This window comes from Acomys minous (assembly GCF_964271855.1).
Source record: "Acomys minous genome assembly, chromosome: 1".
NCBI classification, from domain to species: domain Eukaryota; kingdom Metazoa; phylum Chordata; class Mammalia; order Rodentia; family Muridae; genus Acomys; species Acomys minous.
In genome coordinates, this window is record NC_140483.1 from 18961951 (window position 1) to 18983735 (window position 21785).

Sequence of the window (21785 nt, forward strand, 5' to 3'; positions counted from 1 at the left end):
GGGAAAATGACGTTTATCCTGTAGTATTTAGAACATACGTGGGGGTAGATAAGTGTTTGTTAATTGAGAAACATGTGACAGAGCCTGGGCTGGGCTAGGAAAAAACTGACTGGTACCCACAGATACTTGAATAGCAGTTTTGATGCTATAAGGTCTATGCTGTGCTGACAAGGAGCTACAGAAGGCACTGGCTAGCCGAGACGAGACTGGTGCCACAGGGCTGTTAATCCCAGCTGCTTGGGAGATTGAGGCAGGAGAATGGTGAGTTTAAGCCCTATTTAGGCTAGACTGTGTTTAAGACTAGTCTGGGTAGACACTGTCTCAAAAACAAACAGACAAAAACAAACAAACAACAACAAGCCCAGTGGGTGTTAGAGATGGTAGTGAGTGGAGTGGGAGAGGAAACTGTCTCGTAGACTCAGGTCCTTACAACTTCCTAATGTCCCAGAAAGCTGGGTACATTTCAGGACAACACACACTTTTCTCTTTCACGTCCTTCTAGCCCTTGAAGAATTTTAGTGGCAGGAACCTGATGAGTTCAGGTATATCAGTAACCTTTGTGATTCTGTGAACCCCAGTACAAGATGAGGACCAACAGGAGTCAGGTTTCTTTGAGCCCAGGAGGTTAAACCAGTCAGACATCAGCCATGGTCCTTCAATGTCACAGGTGGGGAGAATTGTTCTCCTTTGGTCCAGGCAGTGAAAGCCACAGACAAACAAGTGTGTGTGTGTGTGTGTGTGTGTGTGTGTGTGTGTGTGTGTGTGTGTGGTGAGGTGTGGGGGGTGCGTGCTGAATGAGTCATTTGGTGTTGGCCATTGCTTTCAATTCTGGGATATTCCAGCATCCCTCTGTGCTGTTACTTAAGCATAAGGATTATTAATCATTTGCTTCCCTGGTTCTGACAGCAGGGTCGCTAGGCGCACGATGTAGACCTGCCAGCGGCAGGGGGCCTTATCTATCTATCTATCCATCAATATACTCACCCACCCACCCATCCACCCACCCTGCACCAAGCCCTTCCTTCTGCTTAGCTCAGTTTGACTCTCCAGGCCTGCAGCGGCGCGGGAGCGTGGGCTACCCAGCACGGCTGACAGGGCCTGTGCTCCCAAGGGGCTGCAGGGTCGGGAGGCCGGGGACACCCAGGGGTGTGGCGGCAGCGGAGCCGAGCCCGTCCGAACCGGCACCTTCGGGCGTCCCTGTCCCACGTGACTGTCGCCTCCTCCCTCCTCCCAGTCGCGCGCACGGGCCGGGCGTCTCGACTCCCGCGCGCGCTCGACTGGTTCCCAGTCCCCGGGTGGAGAAGCGGAGGAGGGATCCAGCGAGGCGGCCCGGGGGAGCTGGCGGGAGCGGCGGCTGCCGGGGCCGCCTGTGCACCGTGGCGAGGGTGGCGGTGGCCTGAGCAGCGCGAGTGTGATGAAGCTGCCTTGCCTCGCTGCTCCGCTCGCAGCCAGCTGACAGCGCCTGCCCTCAGCACGCCCGGAGGGGAGCCGCGGGGCCGTGACCTTGGCCGAGGAGGTAAACGGAGGGAGCTGGAGGGAAGGAGGCGGCGCCACCCGGAGTCCCCGGGACCCCTGGCCCGCACCCAGTCCTAGCCCTGCGCCGGCGGGAGCCACGGTCTCCTAGAGCCGCGCTACTGGCCGGGCTGGGGCGCTGCGCACGCCGCGGTCCACGGTGCTGAAACTGCTGCCCGGTGCCTCTGTGCGGCCGGTGCCTCGGTGCGGGGCAAAGCTGCCTGCCATTTGCTGCCGCCGAGAGCAAGGGCTAAGCAGGATGAACTGGGACTCAGATTTCTCTGTTCTTCTGGGTGATTGCTCCAGGCTTGTTCAGTTAGCTTGCTCTCCGAGGTGAGCCAGGCGATTGCCCAAGGCTTGACTTCCCACTTGCCTAGACCTAATTTGGACTCTTTCTTCCAAAGATTAGTCAGGATTAGGTCCAGATTTAGCGCGCCGAGTTAGGTGGGAACAGCTGAGGAGCCATGGGCTGGCAGTGAAGGCAGGTGAAAGTGGAGAAGCCTATGTCTAGGCTGTGTGGGGGACCCTAGGAAAAGGGAGGAAACGTGTGTAGGAAAGAGCGCTTGTGGGGAAGGGGCCTCTGACTTGTCTCTCATGGGAAACTAGCAGGCTGCTAGGAGAAAAGTGGGCTGCTGTGGGTGTTGGCTTTCTGCTCTTTGGGGAGAACCGCGTCAAGTGGAGCAGCAAGTATCCAGAGAGAGCTGTGGGTACTAGGGAAATGCAAACCACAGGGTTTTTAAGTGAGCACCTAACACTTTTAAAAAGAGGGAGTCTTCACACACAAAATGCAGTCCACAAAACGCTTAGACGGTTGACTATTTCTAACTGGAAGGTTGTCAGTAAAATTTTCCTAGGGGCAGCTATAGCTGTAAACTTCTTTCTTTCTTTCTTTCTTTCTTTCTTTCTTTCTTTCTTTCTTTCTTTCTTTCTTTCCTTCCTTCCTTCCTTCCTTCTTATCCAAGTCCTGTGTCCTCCAACCCAAGGATGAAAGAATTCTCCCTGTGGATTGGGTACTGTGAACACAAAGACAAGTCGGGGCTGGCGCGCGAGGGGGGGGGGATGCTGTTCCCCTGAGGGCTCCCACTAGGGTCTCACTGGAGCCTCTCTGATCCTTTTCAGGGCAGCCTGACAGTCCTTGCATCTGAGCTCCCAAGTTCTGGGTGACATGGCCCAGGGGAATAACTATGGACAGACCAGTAACGGGGTGGCAGACGAATCACCCAACATGCTGGTGTACAGAAAGGTAAGATTTCTTCACTTCCCTGGGAAAAGGGAAACTTCAGCTTTCTTTTCTTTCTCTCTCTCTTTTCCTTCCTTCCTTCCTTCCTTCCTTCCTTTTGCCTGGACCAGAGTATTTATCAGCTTTGTGAACTCCCAGATTATCAATGATTATGTACTACACTGGAAGATGATTGGGTGCTCCCACGTGACAAGCAGAAGATGAGACCTGGCACATTCCTTGCTGATTGTTAGAGTCATCTGTCCTTAGCAATTATGGCATTTGGCCACACAATTGGTATTTTGTTTGTTCCATTTGATTTGAGAGCACCCCTTGTAATTTTCAGAGGCTTTTTCTTTTTTGAGCACCACTTCCAAACATTTAGGTTATAATAATTTCATAAGTGTACCACAGCTTGGCAATAAAACTAGACCACTTTGCAGGTCCGTGGCGAGAACGGCTGTATCTGTCGATGTGTATAATTTCACGAGTTTGCTGATGACTAACTGACTAGTTCTTTTGGTCTTAACCTATTTTTTACTTTGTATTATTTTTGTGGTTTTATCTATAGCATTTATATTCATATGTCCATCTGTGCAATCCAGATCCCTTTTTTTACTTTATATTATTCCTGTAGTTTTATCCATAGCATCCATAGTGTCATATGTCTATGGGATAAAGCTATGCACTCCAGATCTTCCTTTCACAAACATATCTGACAACTTTGTGCCATGCTTTCAGCAACAAACTTGTAGACACTGAGCTACAGACACATTTGGATTTTGCATGCATTTCAGAGTGGTTGCTTAGGCAACTTCAGGATGGCTATAATCAACAAGCTTACTAAAATTAAGAATGCTGTATTCTTTATGTAACTTCTGCATTGATTTTCTTCCTTTTTGCAGTTTTTACTGGGACTATTTTTCTTAAGCATATTACCTGGGGTGTGTCTTGGCTCAGATTTCTTTAGTTGACACTGACAATGGCAACTAGAAGTCACACACTGAGGTAAAAAATGTTTTTGAGGGTTTTGGTCAGAGCCCATTGAATCCAGGATGAGGGAAGATCTGTGAGATGTGAGCTGATTGTGAATACAGAGGAAGGTGAGTCCTACCTTCACCCAAGGCAAAATACCAACTTTTGCTTGTGTGGCCCAGAGCCATTAGAAGGTAGCCAGGAACATGCTGGGGGCATATTGATAATGCTCAAAGAGCAGATGCGTGGAGCCTGGATGCAATGACAATTGCTTATCCAGCAGCCTGTGGGCAGCGCTGTTCTGTGCACTTGTAAATGCATCCAGATGTGTCTGAGATGCCATGGAATGAAGGGGAAGAAGCACAAGGGACTAGTTGACCATCTTTTTATCCAAATAGATAAATTAAGATTATCATGCACTTGAACCTAAACCATTGCCGTTACACCTTGACACTGCATGAAGTAACTGTGTGCTTGCATATTTTATATAGAGTTGGTCTAAAGAAAAAAAAATTCTGGTGGTGGCATTTAGGTACTTTAAAGTAAATCACAGTATTTTCTTTTATTTGGTATGACTTTGAATGTTGCAACATGTGAGATGTGAGAATTTAAAATTTTATTCTAGAAGTTTATGCAGTATGGAAAGCTGTACTTTTGCGGGGTGGGGGGAATTATGGTTGTAAGCCACATTTGTTAAGTCACACAGCTGTATTCTTTTCCTATTTGCCTGCAAATAGTTGATGGATGACTTGGATATTATTATTTGATTATTTGATGTACTCACATCTCAGATTGCTAATTTTGAGTTTACTTTATAAATTGTGTAGTCTTGAATTACTATTAGTTTTAAATTTAAGCTTACAGGCTTCATGAAGATTTCATGGAGAGAATCTAACTTTTTTTGTCCTTTGAGACATGATCTCACTATGTAGCCTTGGCTGGGCTTAAACTTACAGCAATCCTCCTGAATGCTTCTCATTAACATCTCTTTCTTTCTTTCTTTCTTTCTTTCTTTCTTTCTTTTAAAAGACAACATTATTTCTGGTTGATTTTAAGACTTCTTATTCATTTTATCCTTATTTGATTAGCTTTTGATTCAGGGGTTATTGACACATATCATTTACTGTTCAGGGGGAAAATTACCTGATAAAACATGACTGATAGAAAAATAATCAAGTCTGATAAATCTTACTCATAATGTCTAACAATAGATTTAATGCCTATCTGTATTACCTGAACATTTATTTTTGTGTATGTAAGGTTTTTTTTAATTACATAAGTAATAATTCGTAAATTATTGTGGTGCCTTTGGAGCACATCATCTGTGGGCTACTACTTGGTAACTTCTCTGTGGTTGTCAATTTTTCATACAAATAACAAAGTAATTGGAGAAGGGTGTGGGGTGAATCTGTATTGGGAAATTTCAACAGCTTTCCCTTCATAAAGAATAGGCTCTGTATTACAATGCTAATTAATCAGAAAGTCAAACAAAAGTTTAGCAAAGACCTTCACTCCTAACAGAGAATTGCTCAGTAGAGGCCAAGAGAGGAGAGAGAGAGGGAGAGATTGCTGTTTTATTGACTGATGCCAATTTTCCACTTCTGCTTCGCTGTTGAAGTGTAATTCTTGAAAGTGTGATCTGGAGCAGCCAGATTGATGGCATTTCTCCCTCCCTCTCCTCCTGATCCCAGCACCATAGTGCTCTCTGCTCAGCCTCTCATAGTGTGCAAGACTATAGGTGTTGTTTCCACTTTATCTTGATAGGACTATTGAGGACTCTGAGAAGCACGCTGGGGAGGGATGCAGATAGTTACCAATGTGGCTTCTGAGAGACTCTCTTCCATGTCACCTCATTTGGATTGCCCGAATATAGGAGTTCTGACAAATAATTAACAAGTGCCATCATCTTTTTTTCCATGGAAAAGCCTGTGTGTGTGTGTGTGTGTGTGTGTGTGTGTGTGTGTGTGTGTGTGTGGTGTTGTATTATCGAGGCCAAAGGTCAGTTATGGCTGTCTTTCCTCAGGACTCTTCCATTTTGGTTTTTGAGACAGCATCTTTCATGGCCTTGGAACTTGACTGTTAGGTCAGACTGGCTAGCCAAGGAGCCCCAGGGACCCACCAGCCTCTACCGACACTGAGATTATGAGTGTTGTCAACATGTCTGGTCTTTATGTGAATTCTAGATATTGAACTCAGGTCCTTACGCTCAAGTAACAACCACTTACCCATTGAGCTATTGCCTTAGTCCCCTCATAGTAGTTTTACAGAGGACAGTCTTTAGTATGTTAAACTATGATCATCAGGCTGAGTAAATGTTACCATACAGAGGCTTCAGGGAATGACAGTACTGCCCAGTGATCAAGGGCTGGTGCCTAAACGTCAGCCTGGGTGATCTGCAAGTAGCTTTTAGCTTAATAGGAAGGGTGTCTAGAGTTTATTTGATATTTAACATCCACTTTAAAAATTATTATGGATGAAATATTTGCCTTATCAATTCTTTGCTTTCTAATGGTGCCTCTTTTATAACCATGAGATTAAATTAAAGTGATATATTGTCTGGTATATTGAGGACATCTTTTTTTGTTTGGCTTTTGAGATAGGGTTTCTCTCTGTGTAGCCTTGCCTGTCTTGGACTTGCTTTGTAGACCAGGCTGCCTGCCTTTGCCTCCTGAGTGCTGGGATTAAAGGTGTGTGCTGCCACACCCGGCTATTGAAGACATCTTTAAAAGATGTAAAAAAAATGGTGAAGGTTGCACATGTTTATTCTTGGGATATTCTGTGCTCCCCTCAGATGGGTACTAAGTAGTCAGTGTCCATGAAATTTGCCTGGCTCCATCTCACCTTGGAGTCAGATCAGTTTCTTGACACATTTGTAGAGGTGGCATGTCAGAGTTGAGTTCTGTTCTGGGTTGGTGATTTGTAAACATGGTTTTCAGTTTGGGTCCTCTCTGAGAGAAACTTCTATTACCACCAACAGTGTTTGTAGAAGATGGTTGAGCTAGACCCCAGAGTGGAGGGTGACACTATCCAAACACGGTGTCTGGCCAGTATGCTGCTCAGTAGACAGCATTGATCACGCCTTCCCTACAGCTGACATCCCTGCATGGGAAAAACAAACTTTCTAGAGCACCTTGGGGCCAATACTTCAAATTGGCTGTAATGCTGGTGCCTTGCTAGCAAGAATGCTTGAAATATCCAATAATTTCTGATATTATTGCAGCAACCGTTTATACTCCAGCTGTCAGAAAAGAAAATGAAAGTGTTTTCCTCCTTCGTTGTCTCATTGGAAGGAGCATGGTTTTGGAAGCAGCAAACCGATGAAGTTTACTATGTTTCTCTCCTTTGCCCTCTCTCATTCTTGGCTTCGTTCTACTTTCTTTTCCTCCTCTCTCTTCTTCTTCTTCTATATAATAAGTTGCCTTCCACTTGCATCTTTTTTTTTTTTTACTTTTCCATACAAAACAGAACTTATTAAAGGTAAAAGTGTAAAGCTGCGTACCATGCTGTTTGTTTGGGCTTACAAACGAGTAACAATGTCTTTGATAACTCACAGTGTCTTCAGGAGATGATAACAGGCCCTAAGCTTGATTGGGTACCCACTGTATGCAGGTGCTCACCGTGCCACTGTATTGTGGTTGTGGCACCAGGTTAGTGTTCAGGAGTAAGGATGTTTCAGTCTTTATAAACTTGATGGGGACAGCTGGCCTTCCTTTCCTGAAGCACAGTGACAGCCAGCCTGCTCTTTGGAAGATTGTCTCTGCTGCCTAGCTTCACCTCAGTGTCTTTGGAAGCTACTTCTGCTGTCCTGGGATAGTTGACACTCCTTTGAGGCAAAGAAGCGCTCCCTACTCTTCTGTGGTTACTGGAACAGAGGCAGGGCCAGCCTCTCAGCCTTAAGCTGCTGCCATGGTTTGCTGTAACTCTGTGAATCTGTGTTAGTCTCATCACCTTACAGAGTGTCCCTGATTCTAACTCAACTCCCAGTGGAAAAAAATGATCTCTGCTGGGTTTTAGCTTCAGCTGTCTTGATCTGTGTAGGTTTAGTACATGCCAGTAGAGGGAGAATATTTGTGGGTGACCACAAGACAAAGGCATGTTAAAGAGGAAAACAGCATGCAGATGAATATGAACATCCTGGGCCTGTAAGTCTGCAGGTTTTGAAAGTAAGGATGCAGATGGGAGGCAGGCAGTGGAGCATCTTATCAAATTAGTTGACTGGGAAGTGCCTTTCTGGACCAGGAGATGTTGTCTACCCTAAAGATAGCCAGGCCTTTTTATCCCTCTTCAGGGACACAAATAGTGACAGGTGCATGAACAGGACGGGGTCCTCTTCAACATGTCTTCTGGAGGAGATGGAAGCATTTTATCGGTGATATTTTTAATGATGAATTCTGGCTAATAATTAACGAGTTCAGAGCAGGAGAGTCTTCCTGGTTGAGCTCTTTGCTTGCCCAGGCTGTTTGTAGGATCTACACCGAGGATCTGCTGCTCGAATTTTACCTCCGTCACTTTCCATCTTCAGTGTCTCCGAATCTAATTGATCAGAGGAAAATGCAGATCCACAAAGAGAGGCTGTCCAGGGATTTTATTGCCTCCTAATAGCCTTGTGGTTCCCCCAGAGATGGGAAGCTCGGTATTTTTAGATGGTGTGGGTGACAGAATATGATCATTGCAGAAAATCCAGAAATATCTCAAATCTAGACAGTTTAGTGACCTAATATATATATATATATATGTTCAGTCTCCTTGAAAACAGACCTGCAGCAAACAAGCAAAGGGATGTTCCTCACTCTGTAGCAGCCACAAGGAATTTGAATGTCAGGGCCACAAAGTCTTCTATCCCAGACAACATCAGTTTAATTATAAAATAATTGTAAAGGACGAAGTGGGTGCTCAGTTCCTGAGGGGAAAAGACCCGGATTATTTATGGCATTTGTTCAAGGCAACATAAGAGTTTTACGTGCTTTCATTTTAATTCCTTTTTCATTGTGTCTAGTTCCCTTAACAAACATCTGAGAACACCAGAAGTCTAATGGACAATCATGGACTTGACTCTAGAACCACAGAGATTGACCATGTGATTTGGGCGAGAAATTACCTTGTTTGAGAGGCCTGCATAGAAGGGCCAGCTGTTAGCCTGTATCTCAGTTAGGGTTTCCATTGCCGTGAAGAGACACTATGACCATGGCAAGTCTTATAAAGGAAAACATTTCATTAGGGCTGCTTTACAGTTTCAGAGGTTTAGTCCATTATGATCATGGCAGGGAGCATGGCAGAACACAGGCAGACATGGACTATGGAGGCTTGCCCTGTCTCCACTATCCAACGAGTAAAGGTTCCTTGGATTTGACCGGCAATTTGGCTCTTGGGTTCGCAGTAGTAATCAGATGGGAAGTTAGTTTTGTTTATTTGGCCAGTGGATTTGTGCTTATCTGATTTTGTGTGGAAAGTCTAGGCTGATAGAGACCCAGGATGTGATGCTATCTGGCAGCGCTGTCAGCAGACCTTTCTGTCATGACCAGAAGATTCCACGAATGCACTGTCTGGTCTTGGGGCCCACTTGCCGCACTGGGTAACTGAACACTTTGAAATGTGGTCAGCATTACTGAAGGCTGAATAAATGTTAAATCATGTTTGGTTTAAATTAATTCTGACTTAAGTGTTCATGTGGCTAGTGATTATCGGGTTAGACAGCACGGAGTCACAGAACGAAGGGCCCTGGAAAATTTGTGTCACATGCCAAGAAGAAAAATAAGTGGATAAAGCTACATTTCATCCTACATGCATAAGAACAAGAAGTATCTTTGGAGGAAACCATGTTCTTGTCGAGTCTGTCCCCATGGCTAGGGCCCATTTAGAAGTCCCAGTTTTAGTTATTGCTAGAAGGTTCTGAAGAACAATGTGTGCCCACATGACCTTGACTAGTCACACAGAGCTCTCAGTGCCCTTCACTCTGGTCCATCACAAAGTCTTTGTCTAGTACAGCGGTATGGAGAGATTAGGCACTATACGTATGTACCTGCGCAGCATGGGGGATGATGCCCAAGGTACCTGCACTATGCTGGCACTCTGCCACTGAGTTACATCACCAGCTGTCATTACAAACATAACTATTAATATTTCTAATTTTAACTTTTTTTTTGAAAGAGTTATTTCCTCAGGAAACCAATATCATTTGTCAGTTGTCATAAACGTTCCTTACATTTAAGCTTTTGGGTTTTTTTTGTTGACTAGTGATAACTTACCATATGTCAGGTCATTTACATACACAATTTGGTGTCCTAAAAATAAGGAAATGTTTTGATTATTGGTGTCTTTTAGAGGGTGCAGGTATAGCTATGTGGCTGGGCTGCCTTCAAGGGCTACACTCTCCATTTTATTCTACACACACATATTCTATTTTCCTGCTAAGAGATCTCAACACTCACCCATGTAGACTGTGAACACACGAGGGCACTCAGGAATTAGTGGCAATTCTGGGGAGCTCTGTGAGGATGGAGACATCCATTTTTTCTGTGCTGTGTTCCAGCATCTTGAACAAAGACACAGAATAGCTACCTCTGAATATTGAGTGTAACAATGTATGAATGAGTCCATAAAATGTGAAGCCAATCCTAAGCAAGCCTCAAGACCCTTTACTGAGTTGTCTAGTGAAGGTAGAGGACATTGAAATTATATATTTCATCACACATCCATTTACCCTCCCCTAGTATGGACTATATGTGTTGTGAGATGTTTGTATTGTTTTTCTGAACCATCAGTGACTTATTTCATAGCTGTGAAACATAGATCTTAGTCTATTCACAGTAGGTCTGGCAATGGCAAGAAAACAGATGCACTCAGCGAGAAGAAACGCCACTTATTTTTGGTCATCTGGTTTCTAAATAAATATATATCCACCTTTGTCTCCTGTCTGCAATCCTGGGCACCTAGGAGAGTACCCAAATGTAATAGCACCTGACAGTAAGAGCTTAGGTCCTAAGTAGTTCTTAACCTCTTTAATGCTGCAACCTTTTAATACAATACCTCATGTTGTGTTGACCCCAATCATAAAGTTATTTTGTTGCTACTTCATAACTGTGATTTTGCTACTGTTTTGCATTGTAATGGTAATATCTAATTTGCAGGATATCTGATGTGTGTTCCCTTCAAAAAGGTTGCAACCTACAAGTTGAGAACTCCTTGTTTGGAAAAATGAGCTGACATGGGCAGTGGGTGGGAGAATTGGTCCTGATAGGGTCATGAGAGCAAGAAAGCTGGCCCTGTCGCTCACCTGCTGCAGCACAGTAGTGCTTATCCTGATGGTAGGGGCATGGGTGAACTGGCTCTGAAGGTATGAGCATGGGAGAGCTAGCCCTGCAACTTGTCTGCTGTGTGGCAGCATGGCAAGGGACAGATGCCCTACCCACCCTCACTCCTTGCCACCCATGGTAGGTGAAGAGCTAGCCCTGGAGTCATGAGAGCAGGAGAGATGTTTCTGCCCCTCACCTTGCTACAGCACTCAGAAAAGCCGGCCCCATAGTCGTGAGAGTGGGAGAACTGGCAATGCCCCTTACTGGCTGCAGCATTCAGGAGAGTAGGCCTTGAGCCTCACCTGGGCAGCAGGGTAGAGCTGGCCCTGGTTGCAGAGATTGCTGGTGAGCCAGACCAAGGGTAATAATGGGAGAACTGGCAGGCTGACCAGCTCAAATACCTCTCAGGCCTGTATCTAGGGCTTTGAATTGGCTCACCCCAACATCTACCCCATTGATGAACTGTTGGAGTACACAAAGAGGCCAGTCCTACATATCCAAAACTACAGGGTCACCATGGCACAGTGCAACAACAGGATATCTGAATGGAGTCCCATCGAAGTTCCAGCATTGATAGGGCAGCAGAAACCAGAGGCCTCATACTAGACAAATGAGTCATTGGTATGCAAATGAACATTTCCAAGCAAAGAAGTGAGGACAAAAGGGTATACTGTGGACACACTGTGGCACACTACAACAAGATTTTTTTTTTCTCTGTTGAAGGGGAGCTTGCAAGGGCAGAGAGGAGAGGAAGATGAGTGGGAGTGGGATAAATGATGTAAAGGTCACAAAAAGAATAAAAAGGAAGGAGGAGGAGGAGGAGAAGAAGAAGAAGGAGAATGAAATTGAATTAGGAGAAATGTTGAAAACTCCAGCACTTCAGTGAGATGCACGAAGCACGCGTCTTCTCCCTTACAACCCTAAACATTGCTTTTCAGGGCTCCCCAGTTGGCCTCCCTAATCCTGATAGCTCAGGAGAGAGGAGTGTCTCTAAATTAGCATCATCTCAGGAGCCAGTACTCTCTCGCACCTAGAGAATTAGCTTCAGCGTTTGCAGCCTGCTGGAGCTCAGATAGGCTTGCTATGGATTAAGTTGCTCTCCTCCTGGAATGAGTTTACTCATCTGTACAGTGGTGATAAGAATAATCGGTATTGTTAGGATTACATGGATGTACATGTTAAAAGCTGAGCATGGTGGCTCATGCCTGTAATCCCAGCACTCAGGGAGCTGGGAGTGGAACATGGCTGCAAGTCTGAGGCTGCCATGAGCTGTGTGGTGCATTTCAGGTCAGCTCGGAGTACAGAACAGTACCCTGTCTAGGAACAAACAAACGTGCATGCACATATTAAGCTTGGATGTGTGGGAATCCTTTAGTATATGTAACTACTACATTTATATCACATAAAAATGCCTAGATTTTACTTATAAATGGAAGTGACGGCATTTGAAGAACATTTTAAAAAATGATTTCTCTTATCTATATTTTAGGGTTTGTTACTATCACAGCTTAACATTCTCATAGCCTCTAGGGCAGTGGTTCTCAGGCTTCCTAATGCGGTGACCTTTTGACATAGTTCCTCATGTTGGGTGACCCCCCAACCATAAAACTGTTTTTGTTGCTACTTCATAACTGTAATTTTGATACTGTTATGAAAAGTAATATAAATATATGATATGCAGGATATCTGATATGTGATCCCTATGAAAGGTTTGTTTGACTTCCAAGGGGTTGTGACCCACAGGTTGAGAATGGTCGCCCAGATGGAGTGGGAATGCGAGCGTGAGACACCATGCCTGGTTTGCACTGGTTTTAAAATGTTCTTTTCCTTCCTTCCTTTTTTCCCTGTTTCCTCCCTTGTTTGTTTCTCTCTTTCTCTGTCTCTGTCTCTGTCTCTGTCTCTCTCTCTGGTATGTACATGTGTGTACACATATTTGCATGTAAGTGGGTGTACATGTATGTGCCTACACATGTACATGAATGCCCTTGCATGTGCAGGCCAGAAGTTGATGTCTAGTACCTTTTTCAATCTCTCTCAATCTTATATATGGAGGCAGGGCCTGTTTCTTGAACCCAACGCTTACCTGTTCTGTCATACTAGCTACAAGCCTACTTTAAAGATCCCCTGTCTCTGCCTCCTGCATTGATGGGGTTGCAATTAGGCCACCCTGCCTACCTGGCATCTATGTGGATTCTGGGCATCCAGGCTCTGGTCTTTACCCCTACCCACCTCAACTCTGTACTCCTAAACCGTAACTCCCCATTCTTCATCCTCCCGTCCCAAGCCATCACTATTCTACTTTCTGTCTCTATGAATCAACCCGCGTTAGATATTAACACCTCAAAGAAGTGGGAGTGTGCTGCATCCGTCCGTCCTTCTGTCATGGCTTGTCTCCCTTTGCGTGTCTTCGAAGATCATCCACGCTGCAAAGCATGCCACACTTCTTCTTCTTTTTTAAGTGCGACCACTGTTGCTTTGTACTTGTGTTCCGCATTTTGTTTAGTTCTTCATCCCCCCAGGGGTCCTTGGGCTTTCTCTGTCTTTAGCTATTGTAAACAGTACAGCAGCAACTGAAGGTCTCTGCTGTCAGTTCTTCGGGCATGCCTCTGGAAGCTGGACTCCTGGATGGTACGGAATTGCCTTTTTATCGCTGTGCAGTCCCACGGACAGCACACAAATGTTCTGCTTTCTCTACGTTCTCATCATCAATTGGTTTTCTGGGCTTAGCTAAATATCCACTCAAATGGATGTGAAGTGAGAGCTCACTGGGTTTTTGATTTGCATTTTCCTGAGTATGGCCATCTTTTCCTACACTTATCAGCCATTTGTTTATTCCTGGAGTGTCTCGAAGCTTTACTAAAATACATGTTAAATTGTCCTTACTTGACCAGGGCTCGGCTGAGAGGATTATGGCTACTTAGATGTCTGTCTAACCAAGATTTTATTTAACCAAGATTAGGTTGCTTGGCTAGGCTTTTATTGGAGGGGAGGTCATGAAAAGCTTTGCAAATTAATATATTATTATTATTTTTTGTTTAAATTTGGTGTGTGAGTGTTTTGTTTACATTCATCTATATGTGCACCATGTGTTTGCCTCATGCCCGTAAAGGTCAGAGGAGGGCTTTGGATTCCCCGCAATTGGAGTTATGGGTATTTGCAAGGTGCCATGTGGGTCATGTGGGTGCTGGAAACTGAACCAAGATCCTCTATGAGAGCAGTATGTGCTCTCAATTGCTGAGCCATTGCTCTGTCCCCTCTTTGTGATTTTTAAAAGTTGCTTTAAATTTACTTATTAACTTAGCATCCACTGAGGAAGGGCGAACTCTTAGCTGTAGGGTACTGTGTAACATCACTGGCAGCATTCATGGATAACTTCCCTCTTTGGGTGACATGTTAATTAATGTTTTCCTCATATACTGATTCCCCCACTGTGACAGTGAGCATTAGGAGAACATGTGTTGGGTTTCTTGGTGAGGCAGTATCTTTCCTTGCTGCTGTGCTGATGGTCTGGCCTTCTATGGCTGCTTCTGATGAGATAATGACGTCATTGGTTGTGGGTGACTCATGAAAGTGGTGCGAGAGTTAAGATTTCCTGTCTGCTGTGGACGGAATGGATTTGCCATCAACTAGTTCTATGATTGAGTCAAGTTACTGAAGGTTTCCAAGGCTTAGTTTCCTTATATAAGGACTGAGCTCATAATGGAATCTGCCTTTGAGAGACGCTTGGATAGTGAGCCAACACTTAGCATGGTGCCTGGTATGGGTTATGCTCCATGCTAGCCTCTGAGATCACTTATGCTTATTCCTTGCTTTCTTGCATTCTCCCCTCTTATTCCTTCCCCCTTTCCCACATTCCTATCTTCCTGTTTATTTTTTTTTAAATTAAATCATTGTTCAATCTTATTGCTAAAAAAAAAAAAAAAAAACAGCACGTAAAACTTCATTTAGCTATCACATGGAGCACTTTAGGTTGTGAAAACATGTGGCAAATTATGTTTTTAATTTTACAAAGTATTTTCATATATCTAATTGTTTATGGCCAGGCATGGTGGCGCACGCCTTTAATCCCAGCACTCGGGAAGCAGAGGCAGGTGGATCGCTGTGAGTTCGAGGCCAGCCTGGTCTACAAAGCGAGTCTAGGACAGCCAAGGTTACAAAGAGAAACTCTGTCTCAAAAAACCAAAAAAAAAAATGTTTATGAAGTCTCATATCAAAAAAGGTCTATCTCTGGGTACAACCACTCCCTTGTATTAGGAGAAAAATTACATAATGTGTAGTAAAGGAAAAATAAATTTATTTATAGTGTTGGCTAAATCTGGAGAGAAAGAAACCCACTCATAGCAGTGTTATAAGCTATAGAAAAGATGAAACAAAAGTCAAGAAATATTCCTGTGTGGATTTTGCACTAGGACCCAGCTGCCAGAGATGGAAGGCAGGTGTTTGGGGGTGGGCATTTGCACTCAGAGCAAGGCACTTCCTGTAGGTTCCATTTCCTAAAGACTCTGTGATCTCATCATTGCATGAAAATCTGTGGGCTTGTTATTAGCGATTTCCACTTCACTGATGGCTTTCATGGGGGCTGAGTGAGCCCCCAGAACTTGGTGAGAGGTGACGAAGTGGAATTCCCAGTTCATAGACCCCTGGGACCAGCCATGTTTATTCTCTGAACCTCAGTGGGAATCAAGTTAAAAGTCCTTCGTCATACTGTCATCAAATATGACAGCAAAAAAAATCAGATTCTATGTTATTGTGACATAAATCAGTGTCTGTCTAGTGGGACATCCTATGGAGTTTGGTTTTAGTGTATAAGGTCAAGCTATAACACATCTGTTACCCTCCAAATGCTGGATAAGCTCAAATGCAGGTTTTCATGCTAAACAGTGCTGCCAAATAGAGCACCCAAGTTGAGACAGGTTATACTGGCCCTATTCCTGTGAAGAGAGCATCTGTCCCCACAGAAACATCTCCCTTTTGGCCTTTGCTCATGGACCTATGGACCCAGGACCTATGGCATACTAGGCAAGCACTCTGTCACGGAGCTACATTTGCCCTCCTCTCTTACCTGCATAGGGACCATAACTTCTGCCTTCCCCACATCCCTTCTTCCATCATCTTTCTGCTCTTCCATCTTGTACTTTCTGTTTTCCATCAGCCCCACCCTCCATGTCTCAGAGTCAGTCTCTAGCCAGTGCTCTTTTTTTTTTTTTAACCTTTTAATTTTTCCAGTTTTATCTCAAAGTCTCACTAATCTTTTCTCCATTACCTTCTTATTCTTCAGCTTTAGGAATTCACTTAGAGAGCTCAACAATCGACCCTTCTGAGTGATGGTGGCACTGATGCTTAATCGGTGAAAACCGTAATAGCATGTTGACAAACAACCATTGCTGTTCCCAAACCCATAAAATAGCAACTTCCCGGCTGCTGGAATGAGGCATGCAACCTGTATTTCTGAAAGAATTTTACAGGATAGACTAGCCAGACTGTCAAAATTATTATAGGAGAGATGCATTTCAGTTCAAAGAGAGTGTTACTGTTCATTAGCCCAGCGAAGGGAGCTATCAAACAAGTCTCTCCTTAGATTATAAGTATTAGTCTTTCAAAGGCATTTATTCGCCTTGCTACATTTTTGTGACCTCATTCGATGCACATTGTATGAATTCTTACTGAAGATCATTTGGGTTGGGGACTTGGCATCCATCAAAAGCAACTATTTTGTTGGCAGCAGCTTCTCATGTTCAAGCTTTATCTACCTTTGGCCTTAATGCTCCTCGGTGTTCTTGCCATGAGAGTTTATTTGAAACGAATTAATTTACTTGCTCCATATTGATTTGTTTTAACTCAAAGCTCATTGCCACTGTATAAAATGGTTGTAAATCACTTCACCCTTGGTATTTCTTCTCCTCTTCTTCTGTAGCAATAGCATTCTCCATTTTCATCTAAGCGTGTAGCCAAGGCAACAAGTATTACATCTCCCAGGCTCCCATATTTTATGTTCGGGCCAATGGGGTAAGAGTTGATGAGATGTGAGATCTGAGAAGTGACCATGTCAAAGAAAGAGGACAGGGAGCGAGACTCACCATGGCAAGACGGTCTCAAAAAGCCAACGGAAGCAAACCAACAAACCAACTCGGAAGCTAGAAAGAAAGAAGAAAAAGACCTTGAAAAAGAAAAGGAACCTCCCCGCTTGTTTTTCTCGCCCTCCTCCCTTCCCTTCTCTGTTCCTTCTTCCTTCCCTCTTTCTCCTGCCCCTCTCTTCTTGTCTCTTCCATTCCCTCGTTCCTGCTGGTTGAAACTTGTTATTTTGTTCAGGAGGTGGAGGCTACAAAATAGTGGGGGCCGAACAACAAAAGAGAATTAACCAGATCCTTTCTGATTCAAGTCTCTGTATAGACTCGACCTGCCTATGAACATGCTATATTGAAGAAAACTTATGTCAATTTTAAGATAATGCATTTTGGTTTTCTGTCACTTGCAACTCAGTTGAATTCTAATCAATTTAAGAGCTATGTATTTTAAAAAATTGTAGCATGATAAGAGGTCTCAAGTTTTATTATATATATATATATATATATATATATATATATATATATATTTTTTTTTTTTTTTTTTTTTTTTTTAAAGAGCACTCTGTTTGCTCTCTGGGGATAAATATAGTTTCATTTAAACAATTTATTTGAAAGACTCCAATTGAAATTAATTATGCATTTGATCCAATTTAACTTAACGGATATTTATTAGGTAATTATTATATATAAGGCAATTTCCCAGAAGTGTCAGTGTAAAAAACAGCAGTAGTGATGATAATACATTATTGGTCAGAGCACTGTTCTGTACCAAGGCAGGAGAGCTAACAGTCAGTTTCTCTTCTCCGTCTGTCTCTGTCTCTGTCTCTGTCTCTGTCTCTGTCTCTGTCTCTGTCTCTCTCTCTCTGCCTCTCTCTCTGTCTCTGTCTCTGTCTCTCTCTCTCTCTCACACACACACATACATGCACTTACACATAAACACATACACTAATACTCTCATAAAATCGATGGGGTAATTATTCAATTTCAAATTTTTCATTTTTTTCTATAAAAATGCTGTTATAGAAAGGTTTTCATTGTCCATATCAAAAACAAAGGAAAATAAAGATATTGTGACTAACTTCATCACTCATTGAGTACATATTTGGTATGATGAAAACCTTTAAAAATATTTGTATTGCCTTCTTTTCCTCTTCTCTCTTTATATTTTGATTTTCTGAGATAGGGTCTCCCAAGGTCACTTAGTCTATTGTAGATCTTGATTCTCCAGTTTCTGCCTCCCAAGTGCCTCAATCTTGGGGCAGAGGGTGGGGCACGAAGCCCTCAAACATTTCGTTGGTATACAATTAGGAGGACTGAGTAAGCTTATGCGTGTTTGTGCATATGACCGAGACTCTGTTTGCAACTGCCCAAAATGTAGAGTTCAAATCACGGAGATGAGGCACCAAGATGGAATTTTACAAAGACAGTCAATACATTCCAATTCTTGCCACTTCTTTCCATAAAAAATTATCAACGAGACAAAGAAAAGAGAGTCATTCCTACAATGGCACATCACATGTGCTCCTTTGAAAAGATCCCACGTTCGGAAAGATCACACCCTAAAAATAACTGGCATTTTGTGATAACCTGAAGTAGAATAGATCACTCAAAACATTTACTCCACTCAAAACACCGAGCACCAACCAAAACAGTAGTGAGCTCATTAGACAGCCCAGCACAGCTATGAAAAAATGGCATGACCATCCCTAGAGATGAGAAAATGACACAGCAAAATACAAAGCTTCGCCTTTAGAATGCAAGGGATAGCTTTGCGTAGGTGGAAGGGTTGTAGAGATGGGACCAAAGGGACAACCTTACCTGCTGCAGCTTAGACAAATGTTTCCCGAAGGCGCATGTGGTACATGTCTGCTTGACAGTCTGAGACACTGTTGGAAGACGTTGAAACCTTTAAGAGATAGAACTTATTCGGCCACTGAGCATGTATCCTTGAAGGAAACATTTGGACAATGACCCAGTTCTCCTGCTAGGTAACCAGACTTCTCTGCCACATGCTCTTACCATGGTTTACAGTCTTGCCACAAGCTCCAAAAGAGGGGCTGCAGCAACTGTAGACTAAAAAGCTTCTGAAACTATGGGCCAAACTAAGCCTTCCTTCTTTATAAGTTGTTTGTGTCAGGTATGTCCTCACAGTGACTGAAAGCTGACTAACACAGCACTGGAATTTGGGGCAAGGCCATCCTCAGGTTTAGCAGGAAAGATTCTGATGACTTTTCTAGCACTTGGACATGTGTCTTGCACAGTCATGCTCCTTCATCCACATTCTCATTTTGAGCACTTTCCCTCGCCTGCTCTCATGGTAGTCAGAAAATGTTAAGGAGATAGGAACATCCTTCTGCTATGTCATCTGAAGGCCAGCAGTCACCTAATGTGACACTTCACAATCACTTAAACCTTATCATAATTGGTCGCATATAGGAAAAAACAGAACTCCACACCAAGCTGGCCCAAGCACCCACCAGGGATTGAGATGTCTTCCTTGCCAATAAGGGGGAGATGTGATATCATGTTTTTCTAGTCTTTCCTGATGCTGTCTGTGCCCTCCTGCGTTTGCTCTTCCTGGGCATGGGTTGGGGACACATGATGTAATGCATGGATAACTCACGTGGAAGAACATCACGATTTCTGTGGTGGACTGCCATCATTTTCCGAATTGCCAATTGTTTGTGGGCTGACTTTGGTCTCGACAACATGCTCTGTGTGATTTCTCCTTGGTGAACTGGGCAGACCTGCCTAGTTGAGGCAAGAAGTGAGTGTGTTTGGTATAAGATAATAGGAAGAGATGCAGAGGTGGAATAGAAAAACAAAAACAAAACAAAACAAAACAAAACAAAACAAAAACCAAAAAAACCAAAAGGATAAGGCAAGGTGATGGTTCAAGAATTCACAATATATAAGGTTTTATTTTGATTGTATCTTTTTAAAATGATAGTCCAATAAGATGGGCAACAGTAACCCATTTCACAATTAGGGGAAATAACCTGAGGGTTGAAAGAGTATGCCCAAAATCACATGCACACTAAATGGTGGTGTTAGGGTTGGAACTCAGTCTGTCTGATTCCATGTTCTGGTCTGCACTCTCCCTCAGATCTGAGCCTGAACATTGAAGCTGTATGTTTGCAGCTAGTTGGCTTATCACCTATTTGCGACCTGGAGTGAGCTTTGAAATGCTTGCAACCCTTATTCCTCACACATGGAGGTGTGGGGAATGTTCTTCAGAGGGTTGTGAGTTATTCATGACCGCTCATAGGGAAACCCTAGGCAAGTGTTAAAACATTGCACAGGCAATAGGTATTTTATTCTCCTTTCATAAAACTTCTAGCTTTTTTTTTTTATGTTAGAAGTGGTGGAGAAATATCAATGATGTTAAGATTACAGGTTGAGACTGTATATAATCCTAAGAATTAAACGGAGAAAGAGAGAGGTTGGGTTGTGGGAGAAGGAGCAAAGATGTTTGATTTCAAAGCCAAATGCATCTGGATGTTAAGGAACCGGAAGGAAGCAGTGATTACAGCTGTTGCCCGTGTGGAAATCATCACATGAAACCAAACAGGTGGCAACTCATTCAATCTTGCCAAGATATTTCTGTAAAAGCAATACTTTTGCCTGCACTCCTGTGCTTTGGATAGTATCCTTTTAGCTTCCAAGTCCTCCCCTTCTTCCAAACACAGACGTTCTACAGTTCTATGACTTGAGGTGATTAGGAACAGGCGGTAGGAGCAGGCACTGTAAGTACGTTCTGTAGGCTAGATGGAACTGTGTGTTGTCAGTGTCGTACTCAGGATGGCTTTGGGCTAAATGCAATCTGACATATAGTGTTTTCCCACCCCCCTTATCTCTACTGGATCTAGTTCTAAAGATAATCTGATGTCTCCTCAAAGCATTTCATCCTCTCAACTCCGGCTTAAGTCTGGTAACACCAGGGCTGTCTAGACAAAGTGGTTTGGGTTAAGAATGCTGCTAGTGTCTAACATATGTTAACAAAGATGTTGGGTGATAAAACTAAAAAGCATAGGGAGAAAAAGAGCAATGCTTGACACTAAGAACAGCTGTAAAATGTCTGGTTACTATATACACATTGTATGATCAGACAGACAGACAGACAGACAGACGGACAGACAGATGCATGCACATGCACACATACACCAGTCATGTCACATTAGAGTTAGTTGAGTGAGTTAGGTGTGGATGTCTTTTCCCACCTCCACAACTCCCCAGTCACTGATGAGAAAGAGAATCACAGTATGACGGAATTCTCCAAGGCCATAGACCATAGCCATCTCCCAATTCCCTGGACCCCCATGCTAATTAACGAACGCTGGCACTTCACTGTGTCTACATGAATGTGCTTATTCATTTTCTGTCTTAAGAGTTATTTACAAACAAGGGCTCTTGGCAATTTATCTTTGTATCTTGGTTGATTGAACAGAAGTTTAGTAAAGGGCTGTTATTAAAGGGTGTATATGTGAAGGAAGGGTTAGAATCATGGCGCTGGGTTTACCGTAGATTCAATGCATTTATTAACTAATATTTTATTAATAAAGACTTGTGCAAACCCAGACCAAAAAAAAAAAATGGCAGTGCTGCAGTTTGCTATGAGCTTGTTGAGATAAGAGAAATCATATTTGCTCTAATCCCAGAAGCACTGGGCATCCACTTAACCCCTTGCCATGTAGGAACACAAGGCTAATCTGAAGTCCCTGG

The 21785-nt window shown here is 43.4% G+C and overlaps 1 protein-coding gene across 4 annotated transcripts in view; it reads left to right on the forward strand.

The window, feature by feature from the left end:
- The first annotated feature begins 1242 nt into the window (after nt 1–1242).
- RGS7 (regulator of G protein signaling 7) overlaps nt 1243–21785 on the forward strand; it is a 379817-nt gene continuing 359274 nt past the window's right edge. For 3 of the 4 annotated variants that reach the window (XM_084792712.1, XM_084792714.1, XM_084792715.1), the window contains exons 1-2: nt 1243–1516; nt 2632–2755. In XM_084792712.1, coding sequence (XP_084648838.1) covers nt 2678–2755 — 78 coding nt within the window. In that variant the 5' untranslated portion in view covers nt 1243–1516; nt 2632–2677. Of the gene's footprint in view, nt 1517–1728; nt 1846–2631; nt 2756–21785 lie in introns of those variants that run through there. The other variant, XM_084792713.1, reaches the window with a different exon arrangement.